General features: G+C 47.0%; 1 protein-coding gene across 1 annotated transcript; it reads right to left on the reverse strand.

Moving 5' to 3' along the window:
* Positions 1–19,230: 19,230 nt before the first annotated feature.
* Positions 19,231–22,055, reverse strand: LOC109174924 (phosphatase and actin regulator 4A-like). The gene is made up of 3 exons (XM_019324166.1): positions 21,929–22,055; positions 19,734–20,191; positions 19,231–19,662 (listed from the first exon to the last, which is right to left on the reverse strand). The coding sequence occupies exons 1-3, from the start codon at positions 22,053–22,055 to the stop codon at positions 19,231–19,233; spliced, it is 1,017 nt and encodes a 338-aa protein (XP_019179711.1).
* Positions 22,056–22,334: the final 279 nt, after the last annotated feature.

Raw genomic sequence — 22,334 nt, forward strand, 5'->3', positions numbered from 1 at the left:
TACCAAGGGTTGTTGGATGGGTTTCTCGCCAATAGGACCGAGACTTACCCAAGCTTGGTGAAAGAGTTCTACCGTCACATGAGTGTGACTAAAGATAGTGGAAGGTTGGAGGTTACCTCTAAGGTGGGAGGTGTAAAGCTTGTTTTGACTGAGAAAAGGTTGGCTCAGCTTTTGAGTTTAACAACTACAGGAGTCTCGCAATATAGTGGTGACTCTTGGATTGAGACGGATAACATGAGTTATCGGAATTATCTGAGTTACCTTTTGGGAAGAGCTAGTGGTTTTACTCAAGCCACGGGACGGGAAAGAAAGTGGTTATCTACTGAGCAAAGGATTTTGGTCATGCTCATTTCTGACTGTTTGTTGCCCAATAATAATAAGAGTCGTTTGTTGGGAAAGTTGGAGTGCACGTTTGTTTTTTGTCTGAAGAATATGGTGAAGTTCAACTTGCCTGCGCTAATGCTGCAACACATGGTCTATTGTCGAGATCATAACCGCAAGAGTTTGCCTTATGGCATGGTCTTAAGTTGGATCTTTGCTAAAAAGAGAGTGAGTGTTGTTGGTTGTGTGCCTAAGCCGGTGGGTAAGATGGTTTTGGATGCCACAAACCTCCCCAGTTGCAACCTGTTTCAGCTGGATGATGGTGACTACATTACTCTTGAAGAGGTCACCAGAAAAGCCCCTGCCGAGAGGAGTTTGCTGGTTGCAGAGCTCGAAATTCCTGTTGGAAAGTTGAACCTAGGGGTCCAGAGCTTGGGAGGAGATGATGGGGGTGCAGGTGAAGAGGAACGGGAAGAGTAAGAAGGTGGAGAAGAAGCCGAAGAGGTCGAGGAGAGCGACTCTGAAAGTGAAGAGAACATACGGAGAAAGGAAGCGAGAACCAAATCGGAGCATGATTCTATGACACACGAGGAGCGTGTGGTCACCCTTCTTCGTCAGCAGAACCGGATGATTGAGGAAGGTTTCGCTTTCATGAAGACGCAGTTCGTCACTGTCAACCAGAGGTTAGACCAGTTGGAGGCCGGTTCTAGCCGTGGTGGAGCTAAGGAAGACTCGGACGAGGATGCCGAGGAGTCGGAGAGTGAGTCCTTCTAGATCGGAGCTGGGGTATGCTTGTTTCTTTTCTCTTTTGTTGTTGTTGTTGTTGTTTAGTAGTTGTGATGGTTGGCTGTGTTTGCGACTCTTTCTTGCTTATCCTGTTTGTTAGTTAGCTGCTTGGATAGTTAGTTTAGTGTTTTGCCTAGGTAGAATTCAGTTGCTTGAGTTTAGGCGTGGTTTAGAAGACTCTAGTTGTCGTTGTCTTGGCCTTAGTGTTTGTGTTGCTCAAGGAATTCCTTTTGTGATCTTATTGAAACCTTGCAATGTCTTGACCTTTTGCAAACCATACACCATTTGTATCCTTGAAGTTTTGGTTAAACAGTATTCTTGTTTTCCCTTTTGTCACAAGGTAGATTCGTTGTTACCCGCTTGTTTGAACTCGTCGTGCCCAAGCTTCGGGGACGAAGCTTCTTGTTAGGGGGAGAGGATGTGACACCCCGTAAATCCAAACTCTAATCAAGGATTAATTAAAGAATTAATCCTAGTCTCTTTATTAATTTATTCCCAAAAATACTGAAATTCAATAGTCGAAGGACTAGAATTTGACTAGTCATTCAAGGTCAAAGGGTTATACCTTATGCTTCTTGGGTTGTGCCCTTGTTTCCTTATTCTTCCAACTTTAGTAAGGGTAGAGATGTCTTTCTACCTAAGGTTTGTGGTTCAAGCTAACCTAGCAACATCCCTTCATTTCATTCACCTACAATCTAAACACAAAATCTCTAGCTTCTCTCTAGAAAAGTGTGGCTTCTTCTCTAAGCTAGAATTTGGGCATCCCAAATCTTGCAAGTTGTCTCCCAAGATTCCTACTTTCTTTACCTTGAGCATAGGGGAGGGTAAGATCCTTGATCTTTTGGTGTTTTTGACCTCCTTTTAGATATCTTTTTCTAAAAATAGAATCTTTGTTGTCTTTTGGTTTGTGTATGAAGTTGGTGTGGAAGAAGAGCTTTAGGAAAGACTTTCTAAGGGTGAGAAAGAGAAGTGTTAGGCTACAATGGTAACCCATGCTTTACAAAACCTATTTTTTTACTTATATGGTGATTTCTTGGCTTCTACTTGTGATTCTTGTGTTGATATGTGAGATTTGATGCCTTATCTTGTGGTGATGCATGTTTAGAGCTTGTTCTTAGGGTTCTTGAATGCCAGTGCTTGCCTATTTCTTGGGTTCAAGTCATATTGTTGTTTTGTGTGAGATTTTGGGTGTTTTGGACTTGAATATGGACTTGTTGTTGAAAATCCCCGAAGGAATTATTTTGGAGTACAGGGTGTACCCGCGGGCGGAACGGCGGGCAGAGGACTACCCGCCGCCCCACCCGCGGGGAACAGATGACTCGTGGGCTTGGTACCCGCGGGTGGTTGTCCACCTGTGGCCCCACCCGCGGGGAACGTTGTGGAATGTGGCGGGGATTTGTTCCCAGTGATTCTTTGACTCGGTATTGATGTTTTGACCTCCCGATGTTGCTTTATTGGGCTATTTGTGAGTCTTCTTGATGTTTCGTATGTCTAGAACAGCATGTTAGGAATCCATGTAGGATTTGGTGTCATGAATCGTGTTAAGGGTCCGACTTTGTGATTCGTTGGGCTAATGTGAGTCTTGTATGTTCCTTGGAACTACTTTTGGTTTACCCGTTTGATAAGCATGCTAGTTTGATGTTGAAATGCTAGTATGTGCGGTTTGTTCTTACTTGAATTCTTGTTGGGATTGGCAACTTGTGTTGACCATCGTTTGGTGTCGAATTGTGATCCTTCGTTGTTGAGTATGGTTTCATATCTTTGTTGTGATCCATTGATTGATTCCTATGATGTGAACGTATGTAATCGTTGTACCCTTTGATTGATGCTTGATTAAGGTTATTGTTGAACCTTAGTCTTCTTGGTAATGATGATGACTTGTGTGATTGTGATTGAAATTGTTGGTGTGTTACTTGAGCAAAGGCTCATATGTTGGAGGTTGTGTGATCGAAATTAATGGTACCCTCGTGTACTGAGAGTTCGGCGGTGAATATGAGATGTTGGAGGGGGGACGACGGTCCTCGGAGGCACAAGGTTGGACTCAGAAGTACAGGGTGGCACTAGGAGGTAATGGTTGGAACCGAAATAAGGTCGGGGGTAGCCATAAGGTTGGAACAGGGCATAAGGTTGGAACTATGAAACTTGTGACATGTAGTTGTCACTATGGCATGTAGTTGCCAATGTGTGAATGGGTACTCTTCGCTAATGAGCATGTCTTGATGTATTCTACTTTGTGATCAGTAGAATGCATCATGAGTTGTATTGTCTTTCAGGATTCTTGTCTTGTTGTTGTAAGGATGGTGATTCCTTTTCCTTTTGAGAGTGTGAATGAGTCCTTGAAGTTGACTTCTCTCTATGGCTTTTGAAATGATATATACTGTATTCCGTTTCAAAATGGTTTTGACTTATACTTATCTATATATGTTATTTAACGTGTATTGATGGGTTACCAGCAATGTTCGCTGACCGGGTGTCATCCCCATGTTATGTTTTCCTTGTTCCACAGGTTTTGAATAGATGTCCGAGAGCGCTAGACTTGGAGCGATAGATAGCTTAGTCACCTTGTCTAGACATTGTGTTTTGATGGCATGTGAGCCTTTTGAAAAGCGGCCTGTGTGCCTTGACTCTTTATACTTTGTTGAATGGTTTAGTTTTCCCGCCTGTGCATCTTTAGTATTTAAGATGTGGCATAATGCCCCCGTATAGACTTGCTTCCGCTTAATGATTATGGATGATTAGATTGTTTATCTCTTGCATTTAAGTTTTAAAAATGTAGTAAAAATTGGGGGTGTTACAGGTTGTTCTGAGGGGGCGAAGTCCGCTGAGTGGCATTAGCAGTTGCCAACAACAACTGGCGTGAATCATCTGCATCCTTCAACTGACGTTCATGGTCAGTTAGGACATCGGCTAACTTTCCCAACGAGAGGAGTTTTTCACGAAGGCGGACTGCAGAAATAATGGGTTGTACTCCTCTCCTAGCTGAGTCAGGATGTACACGAGCAAATCTTCCTCAAACACCGGACACTGAGGCAAGGCAAGATCGTCAGCTATGGGTCGCATGTCATTAAGATATGCTGAAATAGACCGAGAGCCTCTTTGGTTTCTGGTTAGCTTTCCTTAAGAGAGATAATACGTCCTAGGGAGGCACTAGCATAACCTGCAACAAGGCGTTACCAAGCATCATGAGCCGTCGTGGCTGACGAGATGAGCGGCTCAATTGTATCAGTACAGCTTCCTAGAAGTGCACTAACAATAATTTGGTCATGACGGTACCAAATTAAGTTATTAGGATTGGGGACGGATTGAGCAGCATCAGAGAATTTGGCCGGTTCCTTGGTGGAACCGCCAATGTAGCCTAAGAGATTGAGGCCAACAAGGGTGGCGTGAACCTGTCGGCGCCAAACTAGGAAGTTGGTGGTAGTGAGTTTGATAGGAAAGTGTGTGGAAACATTTAGTTGAATGATCTCATTGGTGTTGGTAGTGGTGGCAGGAATCCATTAGGAAAAAAAAATTTCTTTCGTAGGAGATTTCAAGCTCTGGATACCATATAGAGTTTATGAATTGAGTAGTTTATTAATGTAAGCTCGGACAACAATAAATAGTGTACAGAGGAGAAAAGATAGAAAAGAAGTTACAACAACTAATCAAACTTATAAACCTATTCAACAGGCGCTAAATTAGAACAAATACAAAGATGAATAATGTGAGCCTCATATGTCCTTAATACGACCAAGTTTGACAATTAACAAACAATTAATATTTTATAGAATTGTTTTCATGCTTTAATTTAACAGACAATCGCCGGCCAAATGTTTCTTTAAAATTTGCTTTTCCGCAGGGGCAGCAAGGAAGGAGAAGATTTAGCATAAAATGACCATTTTTGTCCCTATGAATAAACAATTTTAAAGAAATTACATTTTTCCGGCAACATTCGGCCGGGAGGACCAAATGTGTTAAAATTGCATAGTTACGGGACTAAATTGATAGTTTTTATAGTCAAGTACTCAAATTAATAAGAACACAATAGTTACAGGACCAAAAGTGTAATTTTACCTTTTAATATAAAATATAATTTTTGAAATAAATAATAATATTTTAAAATGGGATTTCTGTTGGGAAAATGACCTTTTTCCCCATGAATTATATGGTTATAGCATTTTTCCCTCAATTATCCAATGTGTCCACATTAGTTAGCCCCTCAATTATTTTGAAATATCGATTTTCCCCCTATCTATTAAAAATAAGGACAAATATGTAAGAAAGTAAAAATAGAATAGAGAGAAAAAGGGGAATCTCATATTCATTCTTTTATTCATTCTGTACAATGGTACATTATATATAGGGTACAAGATAATCTATACAATAAATTCCAGAAACCGTTTCAACCGTTACAAGGATAAATACTAATAATGTCCATTAATAATATATATTTGTAACACTCCCCCTTGGACATTATTTGTCCACAACCTTGCCTCGTCAAAAACTTGCTAGGAAAACCCTGTGGGAAAAACCTAAACAAGAAAAGAGTACAAGGTATATCGATAGTATATTTAAATACATTCATGCCTCATTAAAAACTTCACTAGGAAAACCACGTGGGAAAAACCTAGTTGAAGAAAAGAGTACATGATATATGTAAGAACATATATTGTACTGATTGCCTCATTAAAAACCTTAAGCTAAGAAAACCCAGTAAGGAAAAAGCTTAGTTAAGGAAAAGAGTACAATCGTTAGTCGTCAAGACCCAATCTTCAGGATTGATTCATGTAAAATGATACTCCCCCTCAAGATAACAATCTTTAAGTCCATACACTAAATTTCCAAAATATATAGAGAAATTTAGTGAATAAATATGTACAATTGTCAATACAATGAATATACTCTATAATAATCTTGTGACTCTTCTGGAGCTCACGTAGGTATAATATTGACATCATAATGTCTAGTCAAAAGGATTTCATTATATATCCTGTTATCATTTGTGCAATACAATCTTTATTGTTCCTTTATAGGACAATGGGGTAAATATAGTACAATCAGTTTTGAAACTTGGCATTATGGGGATACAAAAGTAATAGCTAGTACCCAAGTAGCCCATTTTATATTGACATACTGGTGTATAAAAATTCTTTAAAGAAAAACTCGATCTTCAAGTCGATATAATACTTATAGTTTTCACAAGCTTTTTATTTCAAAATCTCAGTCTTTAAACATGAACTGACATCATCAAGTTCTTTATATATTTCAATGATGTTTACACCACAAATATTGACTGAGATAATAAGTCCATTATCAACTCTTTGTTAAGCACATAATGGTACATATTATTCCTTCTATATGAGGATAATAACCCCATTCGCAACTCTTTAAAGAGTAAATAATGACACTTAAATAAATCCTCATTTCGGGAATTATAAATCCATTAGGGCTTTTTCAAGATAAACTAGAGGATATATATTTAGGATATTTTCAAAAGGAAACAATATTTAAGTTTCCCAATCACATATAACATTACTTTGTTCTTGGGGAGAAAATACCTTTAGTCAATTTATTGACTATAAGAAAGATCGTAGTTAGTAACTTACTAACTTTTATACTTCTTATTTTTGTGATTTTCATTCACCACATTTTGAGAAAATCCATCAAGGATTTTAAATATAAGTAACAAGTTACCGATATAAATATGTGATAACTATAATTGTTAGCTACATATCTAATTTATTTGCTGTTAGTTTTATTGAATAGCGGAATATAAAGCCATGACTAATATTGGGTCTCTGCGAAAACCCTCAACTTGCCTTTTATTAGCGAATTTTGATTTGTATGCCTTAATTGTTGTTTTCTATCAAAACAGTTAGCACGCTTCGGGCGTTATACTACTGTTTTAATTTCTGGATCCAGATTTATGAGCAATAGAGGCAAAATATGTTGTCAACAACTGTAACAGCTTTGTAAATATCTTTTATACACATGGCAATTTTGTAACAACCAAATATATGGCATTTCCCTAGAGTATTTGAATTTGGTTGTTCCGCTTCCCCAGTATTTTAGTTATTTGGTGCACCTATAATTTGACAGGGGGTTTTCGCCTTCTAGACGAATATCTTCAGGATAAAATTTCTATATTTTTGGAGTGACGAAAATTCTATACTAGATCTAGTTTTGTAAATTCTTAAACCAATACATGCTTCTGGCATAATGGTAGAGATGTTTAGTCATAGTTGGGGATTTCAACTCTTAAAATATTTTCTATGGACTTAGTCACTCCTTGGGATTTCTAGCAGATAATTTGTTCAATGTCTGAACTTCTGGTTCTATAAGGCTAGTACATGGGTTTGAAGATTTTTATCAATTTCTCGGCATTTAATTAATTAGAAATTTCAAATCTCCCCCTAATGCCGAGAAAAGATCTTATAATGCAACCAACATCATTGTTGATTTCTCATGATGGGATATAGCTAGAAGGGTTGCATACTAAAAAAAATGAACGCAGATAGGGAAATGCATCATGTACTAGCGTATGTGATATGTAGTGGATCACCATATTGATTTTTCAATTTTGAAGGTCCCCAAAAAATATTTCCTCCAAAAATGCTTAATTTACTTTCTGAAAAAAAAATGTCATAAATAATATGAGCAAAAATATGACCTGCATACATGGAGCTAACATCTCGTAGTATGTTGATGAAATTAGACACCAAACATTCAAAAAAAATCTTGTCGAATTTTCACTTATGGTGAAAGAGTACCCACAACTCTCATAATATAATCCCGCTCCATATCATTGTTAAAATTTTTGCTTGAGCAAAGCCAAGAGCGTTGTACAATGCTCGAGCAGCAGTACGCCTAACAAATTTTATGCAAATAAATTTAACAGGTCATAGTAGCATTTAATCACATGTAATCTAAGGTTTAGCAACGACAGGTGCACCTTAATAGAACTATCTCACTGTTTTATGATTTAAAGCTCAATAATACTAAGCCTTTAAAAATATTTGTCTTAAAAGTTTGCTTCACGTTGTAGCATTCATTCATGGCCTATAGCAAATATTTGTTATCAACAAGAGAAAACAACAAATCCTCTTTGTTTTATGGTTCACATAGCTACAAAGCAAATTTGAACAAAAAGAAGTTCTCAAATTCTGAGCACATTATGAACAAATGAAACTGTGTTGCTAACATCATAATTTGTTATCCCAAAAACCAATTAGGCATTCAAATACCAAGTCTGATGCAATGTGAGTATTGCTATCATCATGCAAATATATGTGTATATTCTCAAATAATCAACTTCTCAAGGTGCTCAAATAATTCAAGATACTGAAATTGATAGCAAATTTCAGCAACTTTGACCCAAATTGCAGAATTTTCTGGGGGGGAAACGGTAACACATTTTGGCAAAAAAAAAATTGAGATACGAAGTTCAGCAAATCTATAATGTACATAAAAATTTTCATACCAATCAAAGGTCTGGAAGTATTTTTTCCAAAACATTTTCCAACACTGCGCCAAGCAGAAAAATAACTGGCAGGACACTGTCAGAACTTTACAGAATTTTTCTGGAACAACCAAAGCATATTTTCGAGAAAATATTTTTAAAGACATCAAATATCATAAGTGTAGGTTCTCCAAGAAAAAATTCATGCCAAAAGGAATTCAACAAGTATTTTTCACGAATTTAGTTTTCAAATTGCGCCGGATCAAAATTTTTTTATGGCAATGATTACCATGTGTGAAGATCGTTCTTTCTAGACACCATAAAATCAAAATGAAATCATCATAATCTTTCGAACAGGGATCTACTCCACTCCAAATGTAAACCAAAGCATGTAAAGCAGTCATACTCTTCACAGTTAACTTGTCAAAACCTCCTAACAAGCAAAACACACACTTGTGCACAATTTCAATCACATTTTCAAATCCCCATGTTCAAACTTGTCATATAAGCCTTTTACTACTGATAATTGAACTTTGGCTATATCTATACACTAGTTTCTGATGCACACAAATCATATGCCATTGTAGCAGTACTACCATACATAGACAAAAATCGCACAAGGAAGCTATAACATTCAAATCATTAACAATATGCATAGATATAATTATATATCACCAAATATAATTATATATCACCAAATAGCATTCCAAAATTAGATAAATTGATAAGAGGGAACCTGGTTGGCTTCTCAATTGCTGCATACAATTGGGCCTCCTCCTTAGGTCACTGGATTATAGCATTATAACATTTTGTGATGGTGTATTCAGGCTTCCCTTTCGCAGGTTCACCAGACCAAGGAGAGGCAAAATTCTTATGAAGATTTTCTGGGGCAGTGATGATGCCGCTGTGCTGCAGTCCTGCAGTCGCAATGAAGAGGCAACGCCATCCCCGGGTGTGACCTGCAGCCGTGCTGGTCTTGATCTCCACGGAAAAAGAAGCCGATCATGAGTGCAGAGAGGAGACAGATCTGGTCACCGGATTGTGAAGTCCGATTGCCGACTGCGGAGAGGTCGATGATCTGGTCTGGTCGTTCACCGGGGGGTTGATGGAGAACACTCAATCGATCGAAGAGTCGCCTGGAACGGCCAAGCAGACCTCGCTGATCGCTTGTCGCACGCCTCTTGCCGCAGTTGTTTACAGAGAACAGATTCTCATCCCATCGCCGGTGATCCGGCCGTCGGATTAGGGAGTGGGTGATGGCCCTGGGTTCTCCTCATCAACCGGGTAGTTGGAGAATTATCACCGCCGCCCTGGATCGCGATTTGATAGTTGGGGAATTGATGATTGCGATGATGTTGTTGGCTGTTGGTGACGCCTGTTGACTGTCTCGGACCTTCATCGCCAGCCAGAGGCCGACGGATCGCCAATGGAGATAAACGGACGCTTCTACGACCCAAGTCTGCAAGAATGTCGCGAACACGATCTAGGTCTTGTTCCACCGAGTTGGGAGGCAGCTGACCCACCTCCATGATGGCCTCGACAAGACGAAGCTGATCGCCGATTTGAGGCCTGCCGACGCCGGAAATTGCGGCGACGCGTCTCGACCGAACCGAGATTTTTAAGGGAGAAGAGCCAGTGTTTTTCTGGTAGAGCAAAGTGTCGATAACGTGTTAGAAAGTAAAAATAGAATAGAGAGAAAAAGGGGAATCTCATATTCATTCTTTTATTCATTCTGTAGAATGGTACATTATATATAGGGTACAAGATAATCTATACAATAAATTCCAGAAATCGTTTCAACCGTTACAAGGATAAATACTAATAATGTCCATTAATAATATATATTTGTAACAAAATAGGTATTTCAAGTTACTTCCCTTCTCCAACAAATTATTATGTATATGTAGGAATAAGAATAAATGTGAAGAATAACAGACACCATATGCATTCGGATAATGTTTTCATGTGCATAATTAGTTATTTGTGAATACACAATTAGACATTACAACTAAATACATAATTAGTTATCTGCAAATGCACACTAAAAAATTATTATTATTATTATTATTATTATTATTATTATTATTATTATTATTATTATTATTATTATTATTATTTATAAATGACAGTCATCCCATAATTCTTGTCCAATATTATTTATAAATGACAGCTGATGGGGTAAGAACCCCGGCCCAAGAGATAGGGGCCCAAAGAAAATAGAAGTGGGCCAGCATCGAGAGGAGCCCAAAGAGCAATCGGGCCGAGTCCAGGAGTCGGCCGAGGCCCAAGCCCAGGAAAAGACTCGGCTCGAGGAGCCATTGAGGGCATTAAAGGGGTTCCTTTAAAAGAGAGTCGTTGAGGCATTGAAGGCAGGACCCGGTCGGGCTGTTACAAGCCTAGGAGAGCCGTTGGTCGACCGAGTAATGGCGTCCAACGGCTCCATATCTTAATTAGCCTTGAAGTCGGCCATTAAGGGCCTTCAAGTCGGCAGAGGAGGAGTCACTATATAAAGGCTCCTCCATTCTTGTAAAAGGTAGACATTTTCGGACACCCGGGAGAGGGGTAAATAACAAAGAAATTTCGAGCACTAACATTACCTCTGAGTTAGACGTACATTTTATTGAGAGGGGTATCCTCCGACCAAAGGTTGTGTTGGACCTCCTTGGGCCCGAAAACCCTAAAACCATCACTGGCGCCGTCTGTGGGGATCGAAACGAAGAGTCACGTGTCCTCTTGAGTGAGGCGAGTCCGAGGAACGACAACTAGAACCTCAGTCGAATTAGGAAAACTCCAGACATGGCAGGAAGCGAGGAACAGTCGAGCCGCCATGACAACGGACGGGAGGCTGACCTGAGAAGCCAGCTGAATCGGAGAAACGCTCGGAGCCAAGAAAACGAGACGACACCGCCGCCGACGCCGCAGATAAACCGGCAATTGCCTCAGGTGCTGCTCACCCCGGAGCAGTTACGCGCAATCGGACGCGCCTGCGCCGAAGCGAGCCTAGGAGTGAGAGAACAGTCCGTCACTCGCCAGCCGCAACGCGAGTTGCAACCACCTCAGAGGCCCGACAACCGGCAATTGAGCCGACGGGCTGAAAGCCAACCGGTACAATCCGTTCATTCCCGGCTGGGTCCCAGCGTTGGGCGTCGGTCGGCAAGAGAACGATTAGGCCGGAAGGAGCCCAGTCGTGCCCCACTAGCCGCCCGCGATCGACAAGCTGCACGAGAGAAGAGCCGAACCAAAAGAGCCAGGACTGAGACTCGTCGCGTGGAGCAACCCCCCCGCAACCCCGTCCAACCGGCTGAGTCTGAAGTCGGCGAGAGCACGGAATCCACGGGAAATCGCACCCGGGAGAGGGTCGAAGTGGCAAACTTAGTACAGGAGGTGCGAAATCTGAAAGAACGGATGGAGGGAAAAGCCAAATCCCCAGGACGTACGTTACTGACCGCCTTACCCTTCTCAGACGAGGTTATGGCTTTTAAGATACCGAGTGACTTCAAGTTCCCGGAACAAGCCACGTTCGATGGAACCGGCGATCCCCGTGAGCATTTGTTGAGCTATCAGGCTAAGATGCAGGTTTTGGGGGTACGAGATCCGGTCATGTGTCGCGCTTTCTTACCCATGTTGAAGGGGTCGACACAAAGGTGGCTGGTGGCGCAGCCCTCAGGGTCGATTCACAACTTTGAAGAGCTGGCAGACCGCTTCATGAGCCATTACGCCGCTAATATCAAGCCACAAAAGGACCTAACTCACTTGGGTGACATCCGTCAAGACGAAGGCGAATCTTTGAAAACCTATCTGGCCCGCTGGCAGAGAGAAATCCAGTCCATAGAGGAGGTCGAGGACCAGACGGCGCTCACCTTCTTCATCGAGTCGCTGCGGTCCGGCCAGCTGTACCGAGACTTGAGGGACAATCGTCCGGCCACCTATGCGGAAGCCATTCATATGGCTAACAAGAGGGCCAATACGGAGCAGGCTATGAAGTACAAGCGACAGCGCGAAGTCGGCGGATCCGGCAGCGGAAAGAGAACGCGAGCGGAAACCAAAGAAAGGCGCCCGGACGTGGCTCGGCGACCCGAAGTTAGACGGCCGTACGACCGACCAGTGGTCCACGCCTATCGGCCGATTCCCGAGCGTCCGGCCCACGAGGTACAAGCGGTTGCCCCGCCTCCGCCTCCGCCGACCGACGATCGCGCGACAAACGAAGAGATGGGTAAGAACTCTAAGTATTGTCGTTATCATAAATCTTATACTCACAGTACGGAGGAGTGCTTCTACCTGAAGAAGATCATGGAGGGTATCATCCAGCAAGGAACCCCGCCTCCTAACCAATGGAGGCGGAGGCCGGGCAGTCGAGGGGATGAGGAACCCGCCGCCGTTGCCGAAAGCAGTCGAGGCAAGCAGCCGGTTCCCGAGGAGGAGGAGGCTCAGTGGCGCCAGAAACCGGTTATCAACATGATAGTCGGCGGGCCTGAAGGTGGTGATTCAGCGAACACCAGAAAAGCTTGGGCCCGGCAGTTGTACGTCGGGACAGTGTACGGGCGTGAGGAGAACTCTAAAAAGGTGTGTCGAGAGCCCATCGTGTTCACCGACAGAGACTTACCAGCCGGAGAAATACCGCATCGAGATGCGTTGGTTATAGCCATGGACATCAACGGCATCGTCGTTCGGCGAATCCTGGTGGACACCGGGAGCAGCGTCAACGTGCTATATCTAGAAACCTTCACCAAAATGGGGCTGACTCGAGAACAGCTGAACCCCGTCAAAACTCCCCTCGCCGGCTTCACAGGGGACTCGGTGGAGGCGGAGGGGTCAATCACACTTCCAGTTGAGATTGGCACGTACCCGGACGTACAGAGACTCAGCATGAAATTTATTGTGGTAAACCTGGCCTGCTCGCATAACGCTATACTCGGTCGACCGGGTCTTGAGGATTTAGGAGCTTTGATCTCAATTGAGCATCTCTGCTTGAAATTCCGCACACCAAATGGAATAGGTACGGTGCGCTGTGACCGAAAGGTCGCCCGCGACTGCTATCTGCAGGCATGCAGAGGGATGGGCAAACGCGAGATGCAGATCCATGAGATCACTGAGAGGCCCCCGAAGAAGACGATACTACCTCGCCCAGAGCCTGCTGTCCAGTTGGAGGAAGTCGAGATCGACTCTACGCAACCGAACCGACGGGTCCGAATTGGAGTCGGCCTCTCTGAGACATTGAAAAAAGAAATTGTAAAGGTGCTCCGGGAGCACCGGACGGTTTTCGCCTGGGGCCCAGAGGACATGCCTGGCGTCGACCGATCAATCATATCGCACAGACTTGCCGTGGATCCGGAGCACCGACCGGTCGTACAAAAGAAACGAAACCTGGCCAACGACCGGAGGGAATTTGTGAAGAAGGAAGTTGGCACGCTACTAGCGGCCGGGCACGTCCGCGAGGTTAAGTACCCGGAGTGGTTGGCAAATGTGGTCCTCGTACCCAAGCCCCCGACGTGGCGAATGTGCGTGGATTACACCGATCTTAATAAGGCTTGCCCGAAAGACCCGTTTCCCCTACCTCGGATCGACCAGTTAGTCGACGAAACGGCCGGGTCGGCGCTACTGAGTTTCATGGACGCCTTCAGAGGGTACCACCAAATATTTATGCACCCGGCGGATGAGGAGAAGACCGCCTTCCTGACACCGGACGGAGTTTACTGTTACCGAGTCATGCCCTTCGGACTTAAAAATGCCGGGGCTACGTACACCCGAATGGTCGCCCGGTTGTTCCAACACCTGCTTGGGAAATCGATGGCCGCGTACGTCGACGATATGCTCGTCAAGAGCCAGGAGGAGGACAAGCATGCGGAGGACCTGGCCGACTGCTTCAAGGTAATGATGAAATACAACCTTCGGCTGAACCCCAAAAAGTGCGCGTTCGCCGTCCAAGGTGGCAAATTCTTGGGCTACATGGTCACCAAACGAGGCATCGAGCCTAATCAGGAGAAAATACAGGCCATCATCGACATGCAGCCTCCTACCACCGTCAGGGACCTAAAACGGTTGACTGGCCGATTGGCCGCCTTTAGCCGCTTCTTAAGCAAAGCGGTGGATAAGACCGTGCCTTTCTTCGAAGCCATGAAGAAGAAGGAGGGATTCGCTTGGACTGCCGAATGCCAACAATTGTTCGAGGAGTTGAAACAGTACCTCTCAACGCCCCCAGTGCTGTCTACCCCCCAGGTGGGTGAGCCCTTATTCTTGTACCTCGCCGCCTCAGCCAAAGCAGTGAGTTCGGTGTTGGTCCGAGAGGAGGACCGAGTCCAGCACCCGGTTTATTACGTAAGTCGCTCGCTGAAGGCCGCTGAGACGCGGTACACCGCTCTGGAAAAGATTGTGTATGCATTGGTAGTCACCGTGCGCAAGCTGGCACCCTATTTCCAAGCCCATACCGTTCGAGTTTTGACAGACCAGCCGCTCGGAATCGTGCTAAGAAACCCCTTGTCCTCCGGCCGACTTGTAAAATGGGCCGTAGAGTTGACTCAGTATGGGATTGAGTACCAACCCCGGCCTTCCATTAAGGGTCAAGCCTTGGCCGACTTCCTGGTCGAATGCACAGCAAGTGAGGAAGAAAAGGAACACGCCTCGGAGAGCTGCCCAGGCGAGTGGTGGGAAATGCACTCGGATGGAGCATCGAGTCGACAGCACTGTGGAGGCGGTGTCATGCTCATTACTCCGGAAGGATTCCGGCTATATTACGCTCTGAGATACTTGTTCTCGACATCAAATAATGAAGCCGAGTACGAAGCGGTATTAAACGGCCTCCGACTCGCCAAGGCCCTGGGAGTCGAGCGGCTGCGAATCAAGACTGACTCCAGACTGGTAGTCGGACAGATCTCGGGTACGTGTGAAACTAAGAATGCAAGGATGGTACTATACAAAGAGCGTGCGGTCGAGATGTTAAAAGGGTTCGGGGCTTACGAGATAGAGTGCATACCCCGAGCGGACAACATGGAAGCCGACCTATTGTCCAAAATTGCCCTGGAAGGGGTACCGGACCACCTGATAAAAATTTGCCAGAAGGAGGAGCTAAATCGGCCGAGTGTTGAAGAGACACCACTGGAAGTCCAGCGAGTAGATATCGAGGAATGGGATCGAGGAAAAAATCCCGAAATGTTCTGGATAGAGGATATCCGGCGATTCATAGAAAAAGGCGAGTTACCGGAAGACCCAGGAGTCGCCGCGAGAGTTCGGCGGAAAGCCCCTTCCTTCCAGATCATCGACGGACAGCTATACAAACAGTCGTTCGGAGGACCCTTACTAAAGTGCCTGCTTAGACCTGAGGCCGAGAAAATAATGGACGAAGCTCATAGAGGCATTTGTGCCGCGCACCAGGGCGCCCATACACTCGCCCGGAAGTTAGTCGTTCAAGGGTATTATTGGCCGACCATGATGCGAGACTGCATCGAATGGATGTCCAGGTGCGGCGTTTGTCAAGCATTCGCCAGGAAAGACACCCGGTCGGCCACCTTTTATACACCGGTCACCACTACCATCCCCTTCGCCAAGTGGGGAATAGACTTGTTGGGGCCATTGCCCGTCGCCCCGGGAGGTCTGAAGTTTTGCGTCGTGGCTATCGACTATTTCACCAAATGGGTCGAAGCAGAACCATTGGCTACCATCACTGAGTACCAATGTCGACGTTTTCTATGGAAAAGGGTGATATGTCGCTTCGGCCTGCCCGAGCACATCGTCAGCGACAACGGGCGACAGTTTGACTGCCAGGCCTTCGCTGACTTCTGCCGCCGACACGATATCAAGCATACCAAGGTATCAGTGGCGTACCCACAAGCCAATGGGCAGGTCGAGAATGTAAATCGAACGTTGGTCGATGGGATCCGAAAGAAGCTCGAAGACATCCGAGGAAGATGGGCGGACGAGCTTGACCGTGTCCTATGGGCTTATCGCACTACCCAGCGGCGAGCGACGGGGGAGAGCCCGTTCTCACTCGCATACGGCTTCGAGGCCAAGGTTCCAGTCGAAGTAGTCGAGCCCACCCACCGGGTTCGCACCTACTCGGATGCAGCGAACGAAGAGAATCTGCGGATCGAGAAAAATTTCCTAGAAGAAAGGAGGGAAGCCGCGAGTGCACGGATGGTTGAGTACCAGCAGGCGGTGAAAAGATATCGCGACCGGAGGACTCGCCCGCGAACCTTCCAGGTCGGCGACCTCGTGTTACGCGATCGACAGGCCAGTCAGCCCACCGAAGGGGGCAAGTTTGCGGTTAAGTGGGAGGGGCCATACCGTATTGCAGTGGTGGTCCAAGCCGGAACCTATAAGTTAGAGACTATGGGAGGTAAGCCCACAGATCGCATATGGAATGTCACTCATTTGAAAAAGTTCTATCAGTAGAAAAGGATAGGCCGTGTACGGGCTCGAGGATTCCAAAAATCTAAATAAAACACATGGGTTACAGCTAATCATCCCAGGGACTCGGCAAGAAAAGATAGGAAACAAGGGCCCAGACCCTTAGACGTTTCCGAGAAAAAGCCTACAGGAGTCGCCTCGACTGAGGGACTCGGCGAGTATTGAGAGAAACGACGGGGCACTGACCCTAAACTGTTTCTGGGATTGAAAAAGCCTAATGGGTCGCCTTGACTGAGGGACTCGGCAAGAAAAGATAGGAAACAAGGGCCCAGACCCTTAGACGTTTCCGAGAAAAAGCCTACAGGAGTCGCCTCGACTGAGGGACTCGACGAGTATTGAGAGAAACGACGGGGCACTGACCCTAAACTGTTTCTGAGATAGAAAAAGCCTAATGGGTCGCCTTAACCGAGGGACTCGGCAAGAAAAGATAGGAAACAAGGGCCCAGACCCTTAGACGTTTCCGAGAAAAAGCCTACAGGAGTCGCCACGACTGAGGGACTCGGCGAGTATTGAGAGAAACGACGGGGCACTGACCCTAAACTTTTTCTGAGATAGAAAAAGCCTAATGGGTCGCCTTGACCGAGGGACTCGGCAAGAAAAGATAGGAAACAAGGGCCCAGACCCTTAGACGTTTCCGAGAAAAAAGCCTACAGGAGTCGCCTCGACTGAGGGACTCGGCGAGTATTGAGAGAAACGACGGGGCACTGACCCTAAACTGTTTCTGAGATAGAAAAAGCCTAATGGGTCGCCTTGACCGAGGGACTCGGCAAGAAAAGATAGGAAACAAGGGCCCAGACCCTTAGACGTTTCCGAGAAAAAGCCTACAAGAGTCGCCTCGACTGAGGGACTCGGCGAGTATTGAGAGAAACGATGGGGCACTGACCCTAAACTGTCTCTGAGATAGAAAAAGCCTAATGGGTCGCCTTGACCGAGGGACTCGGCAAGAAAAGATAAGAAACAAGGGCCCAGACCCTTAGACGTTTCCGAGAAAAAGCCTACAGGAGTCGCCTCGACTGAGGGACTCGGCGAGTATTGAGAGAAACGACGGGGCACTGACCCTAAACTGTTTCTGAGATAGAAAAAGCCTAATGGGTCGCCTTGACCGAGGGACTCGGCAAGAAAAGATAGGAAACAAGGGCCCAGACCCTTAGACGTTTCCGAGAAAAAAGCCTACAGGAGTCGCCTCGACTGATGGACTCGGCGAGTATTGAGAGAAACGACGGGGCACTGACCCCAAACTGTTTCTGAGATAGAAAAAGCCTAATGGGTCGCCTCGACCGAGGGACTCGGCAAGAAAAGATAGGAAACAAGGGCCCAGACCCTTAGACGTTTCCGAGAAAAAGCCTACAGGAGTCGCCTCGACTGAGGGACTCGGCGAGTATTGAGAGAAACGACGGGGCACTGACCCTAAACTGTTTCTGAGATAGAGAAAGCCTAATGGGTCGCCTCGACCGAGGGACTCGGCAAGAAAAGATAGGAAACAAGGGCCCAGACCCTTAGACGTTTCCGAGGAAAAGCCTACAGGAGTCGCCTCGACTGAGGGACTCGACGAGTATTGAGAGAAACGACGGGGCACTGACCCTAAACTGTTTCTGAGATAGAGAAAGCCTAATGGGTCGCCTCGACCGAGGGACTCGGCAAGAAAAGATAGGAAACAAGGGCCCAGACCCTTAGACGTTTCTGAGAAAAAGCTTACAGGAGTCGCCTCGACTGAGGGACTCGGCGAGTATTGAGAGAAACGACGGGGCACTGACCCTAAACTGTTTCTGAGATAGAAAAAGCCTACAGGGGTCGCCTCGACCGAGGGACTCGGCAAGAAAGAGTTAGGAAGCAAGGGCCCGGACCCTTAATCGTTCCTGTGGAAAATCCTTGAAGAGTCGCCTCGACAGAAGGACTCGGTGAGCAGTTAAAAGAGACTAGGTTAAAGAGAAAAGCGTCGAGCTCAAGATAATACGAAATGGAAGAGAAAAGGGGAATTTCATTAAAAGAGGCCCGAAAAGGAGGCCAGCCTTTACAAAAAGGGGGCTATCCCAAACAGAATAGCCCTAAACTACTGGGGAGGGGGTGTCGACATCAATCCCTTCGACTTGGGCCCTTGCCGTTGATCCAGTCAGGGGAACAGAAGAAGGGTCCTCGGCCTGAAGAGAGGACTCGGCGAGCTCAGGAGGTGTTGCTGAAGGAAGAGTCGTTGGGTCAGAGGCTGCCGGAAGAGCTGCCGGGTCCCCAGCCGCCGACTGTCCTTCAGTCGCCGGAAGAGCATCTATCACGGGCTTGAGGCCCCAGCTCTAGGGAGTGAAAGAGGAGTCGTGGACCAGCAAGGCAGAATGGATCTCTGTCTGCGCCTCGCGAAAGCCGAGGCGATAGTCGCGCTCGCCCAAGTCCAGGAGGAACTCGTCACCATCCGGCGTCGACAGCCACTCCTTAGCAATCTCTTTTTGGCGAGCCTCTATCGCCGCCTTCACCTCTGCCTCGAAGGCAGCCGACTTCTTGTACTCCTCAACAGAGGTCGCAGCAATCGTCGCCACCTTGTCTCGCTCTTCCTCCCACTGACGGGTAACTCTCAACATCTCGGAGTTGTGCACCTCCACCGCCTTGAGGTGCTTCGCCTGCTCTTCCAAAAAGGCCTCCTCCGTCTGACGCAGCTTGAGGGCCAGAGACCGCATGTCGGTCCTGTAGTTCTGCAGCCGCTTACTCATCTCCATCTGGAAGGTGAGGTTCTGCGAAACGGACACGAGTCAGATAAGGAAAGGGAAGGACGAAGGGAAAAAGTTAAGTGGAGAACACTTACGCGGTACGACTGGCGCAGTGAGGCCTCGAGGATGTACGCGTCCCCCAGAGCATGAGTCGCCTCCACGTCCTTAGGCAGAAGGACGTTAGCACACCACTTACGGACGGAGGAGGTGCCCATCCAGATCTGGGCATCCTCCTCTACCTCATGGCACAGCCGGATCCTTTTTGGAGCCGGCTCATCAGTTTGACCAGCCGGGCGCTTCGAGCCGGGACTCTCTGTCTGAGGAGGAGGTGGTTGTCGAGTGGGCGACACCACTGGCGACGGGGTCAGATCCACCACGTTTCGAGGTGGAGGAGGAGTCGGCCTGGGAGCCGGAGACGGTAGGGAGGAAGAGGCAGCAACAGTACCGGAAGTGCGTTGGATCAGCCGACGCCTCATCTTTTCGGCTCTATCTGCCATCTCGGGAATCGGTTCAACCGCCTCGTCGGAGCTGGAGGAGTCGGAGTCGTATGGACCTGTAAAAAGGAAAGAGAAACCATGAGGTGTTTCGAGTCGGAATATGGCAAGACAGGAAAAGAAGAAGAATGAGGGGTAACAAAGACTACCTACGGTGGCCGCACCCTCCGGTAGCAAGCCACGCTTAGCCATGGCCCGGACTCGGGACTAGTACTTAACAGAGTACGGCCCAAAGCCCTTCAAGAACTCGCCGCCCAGGACCGCATCATCAGAAGGAACGGCACGTCGAGAGCAAGGCTTGAATAGAGCGGCCGGCCACAAGGTCGGAAAAGTGAAGGAAGAAAAAGCAGGGCGAACGAAGAAATAGAGGAGCTTCCAATCCTTAATGGAATCAGACAGCCCCTCGAAAAGCTGCCGCCCCGGGCGAGCGGCGACTTGGACGAAGCCCGGCGAGTGCGAGCAGACCTTGTTCACGGTAAAAAGATACCGGAACAGGTCAAGGTCAGGCTCGCACAACCACCAGTGGCAGAGGTTGACGAAGCAAGTGAGGAGTCGGTGAGAATTGGGCACCAGCTGGCCCGGAACTAGGTTGTAATGGCGGTAAAAAAAGGGAAAGAAAAAAACACGGGGGAACTCGGAAGCCAAAAGCGACCGAGTGTAAATGAATACCGACATAACCCTCGGGAGGGTCGTAAATTTGCCGGCCCTCCGGGGCAAGGACTACGGCAGAAGGCCCAAGAAAATATCGGGCCATTTCCAGGTCCACCGCATTAACGACGGATGGTGACCCAGAAGGGCGGACGATGGAATCGAACTTACCTCGCGGCCGTCCGACGCCACCCGGCAGAGCCGCCACCGTCGTTAGAGGAGCGGGGCTCAGCGGAGTAACCGCCCCCGAAGAAGAGGGGGTCGGTGGAAGAGAAGATGTCGATGGAACGTCCGCCGGAAGTTCCATACGACAAGGAGAGGACGTCGATGGAATGTCCGCCGGAAGTTCCATACGACGGGGAGGAGAAGAGGAAGACGAAGAAGGAGAAGACGAAGAGGGAGAAGTCGTCTCAAGGTTATCGACCGAGTAACGACGAGAAGAAGAAGAATGTGAGGAAGAAGACATTACCTAAGTTAGGAGAGAGATCGGAGGAAATACTGAGTGGCCGGAGAAGCTCAAAGTTGAAGCTGAGAAGAAAGACTGGAGAAGAAAAGGGAAGGAGAGACGAAATGGCTATTTAAAGGGGAGGAATTTCAAAGGACGGCCACGTGCCGCCTTCTCATTGGAGGAAGAAGAGGTGACGAGACGTGAAGGGACGCCGCATTTAATGCCTCAAAAGGCGGGGCGACGGTTCAGGACTAGGGTTAGCCTACAGACGGCGCCTCTGTCATAGGTTAAGGGTCGAACGTCAAGCGACCCGGCCTGCTAAGCCGGAAGCCCGTAGTGGGCCATGGCCTCCGGGCCCATGTGATACGAGCTGGAAGCTTCCAGAAGGACCCGATAGAACCCGGCTCATCGAATGATATCAGCCGAGTTCACGAAGAGACTCCTGTAACCAGGTCGACGATCGGACTCGGCGACTCCCCAGCAGGAGGACCTCTCCATAACAAGACTAGGCGTTGGTCTCATAGATCCAAGGTCGGGCGACAAAATAGTAAGAAATTGCGGGGTCAGATAGAAAAGCACACAGTTTATTTAGTTAGTACGAAGATTACAAGGCCCAAAGCTCGGCCGATGCAAACTACAAAAGAAAAACAGAGTCATGGCTTGGCTTCCTTCTCTGTCGACGAGCGGGCAGCCAGAGGACCCTCTAGAAAGTACTGGGGGCGGAATGGTAGAGGACTCGGCTCAGGCTCTGGCATCTCGTCTAGATACACGGCCGGCTTCCCATCGTCAATCATTTGCAGAGGCCTCTCCAAAGCGCTCGGCGACATGGCAACACCAAAGAGGGGAGGAGCCTCCCACTTCTCTTCCACCATTGGTTCTGGATCCTCCACCACAGGCTCCATCTCCACATCGATAGGCTCCCTACACATCAGGTCCAGCATGTCTGGAGGCACCACGATGGGGTCTGAAGCCGAGTCGCCCACCAAACGACCTCCGTTAGCCAGCCTCTTCTGCCTCAACTGCTCCAGTCGAGCATGCTCCTTGTTGCGAATGGACCAGCGGCGATCACCATCCCTGTAACTCATAGCGCCGTGCTTTCGCAAAAT

This window comes from Ipomoea nil, unplaced genomic scaffold (genome assembly GCF_001879475.1).
Source record: "Ipomoea nil cultivar Tokyo-kokei standard unplaced genomic scaffold, Asagao_1.1 scaffold0672, whole genome shotgun sequence".
Taxonomy (NCBI): domain Eukaryota; kingdom Viridiplantae; phylum Streptophyta; class Magnoliopsida; order Solanales; family Convolvulaceae; genus Ipomoea; species Ipomoea nil.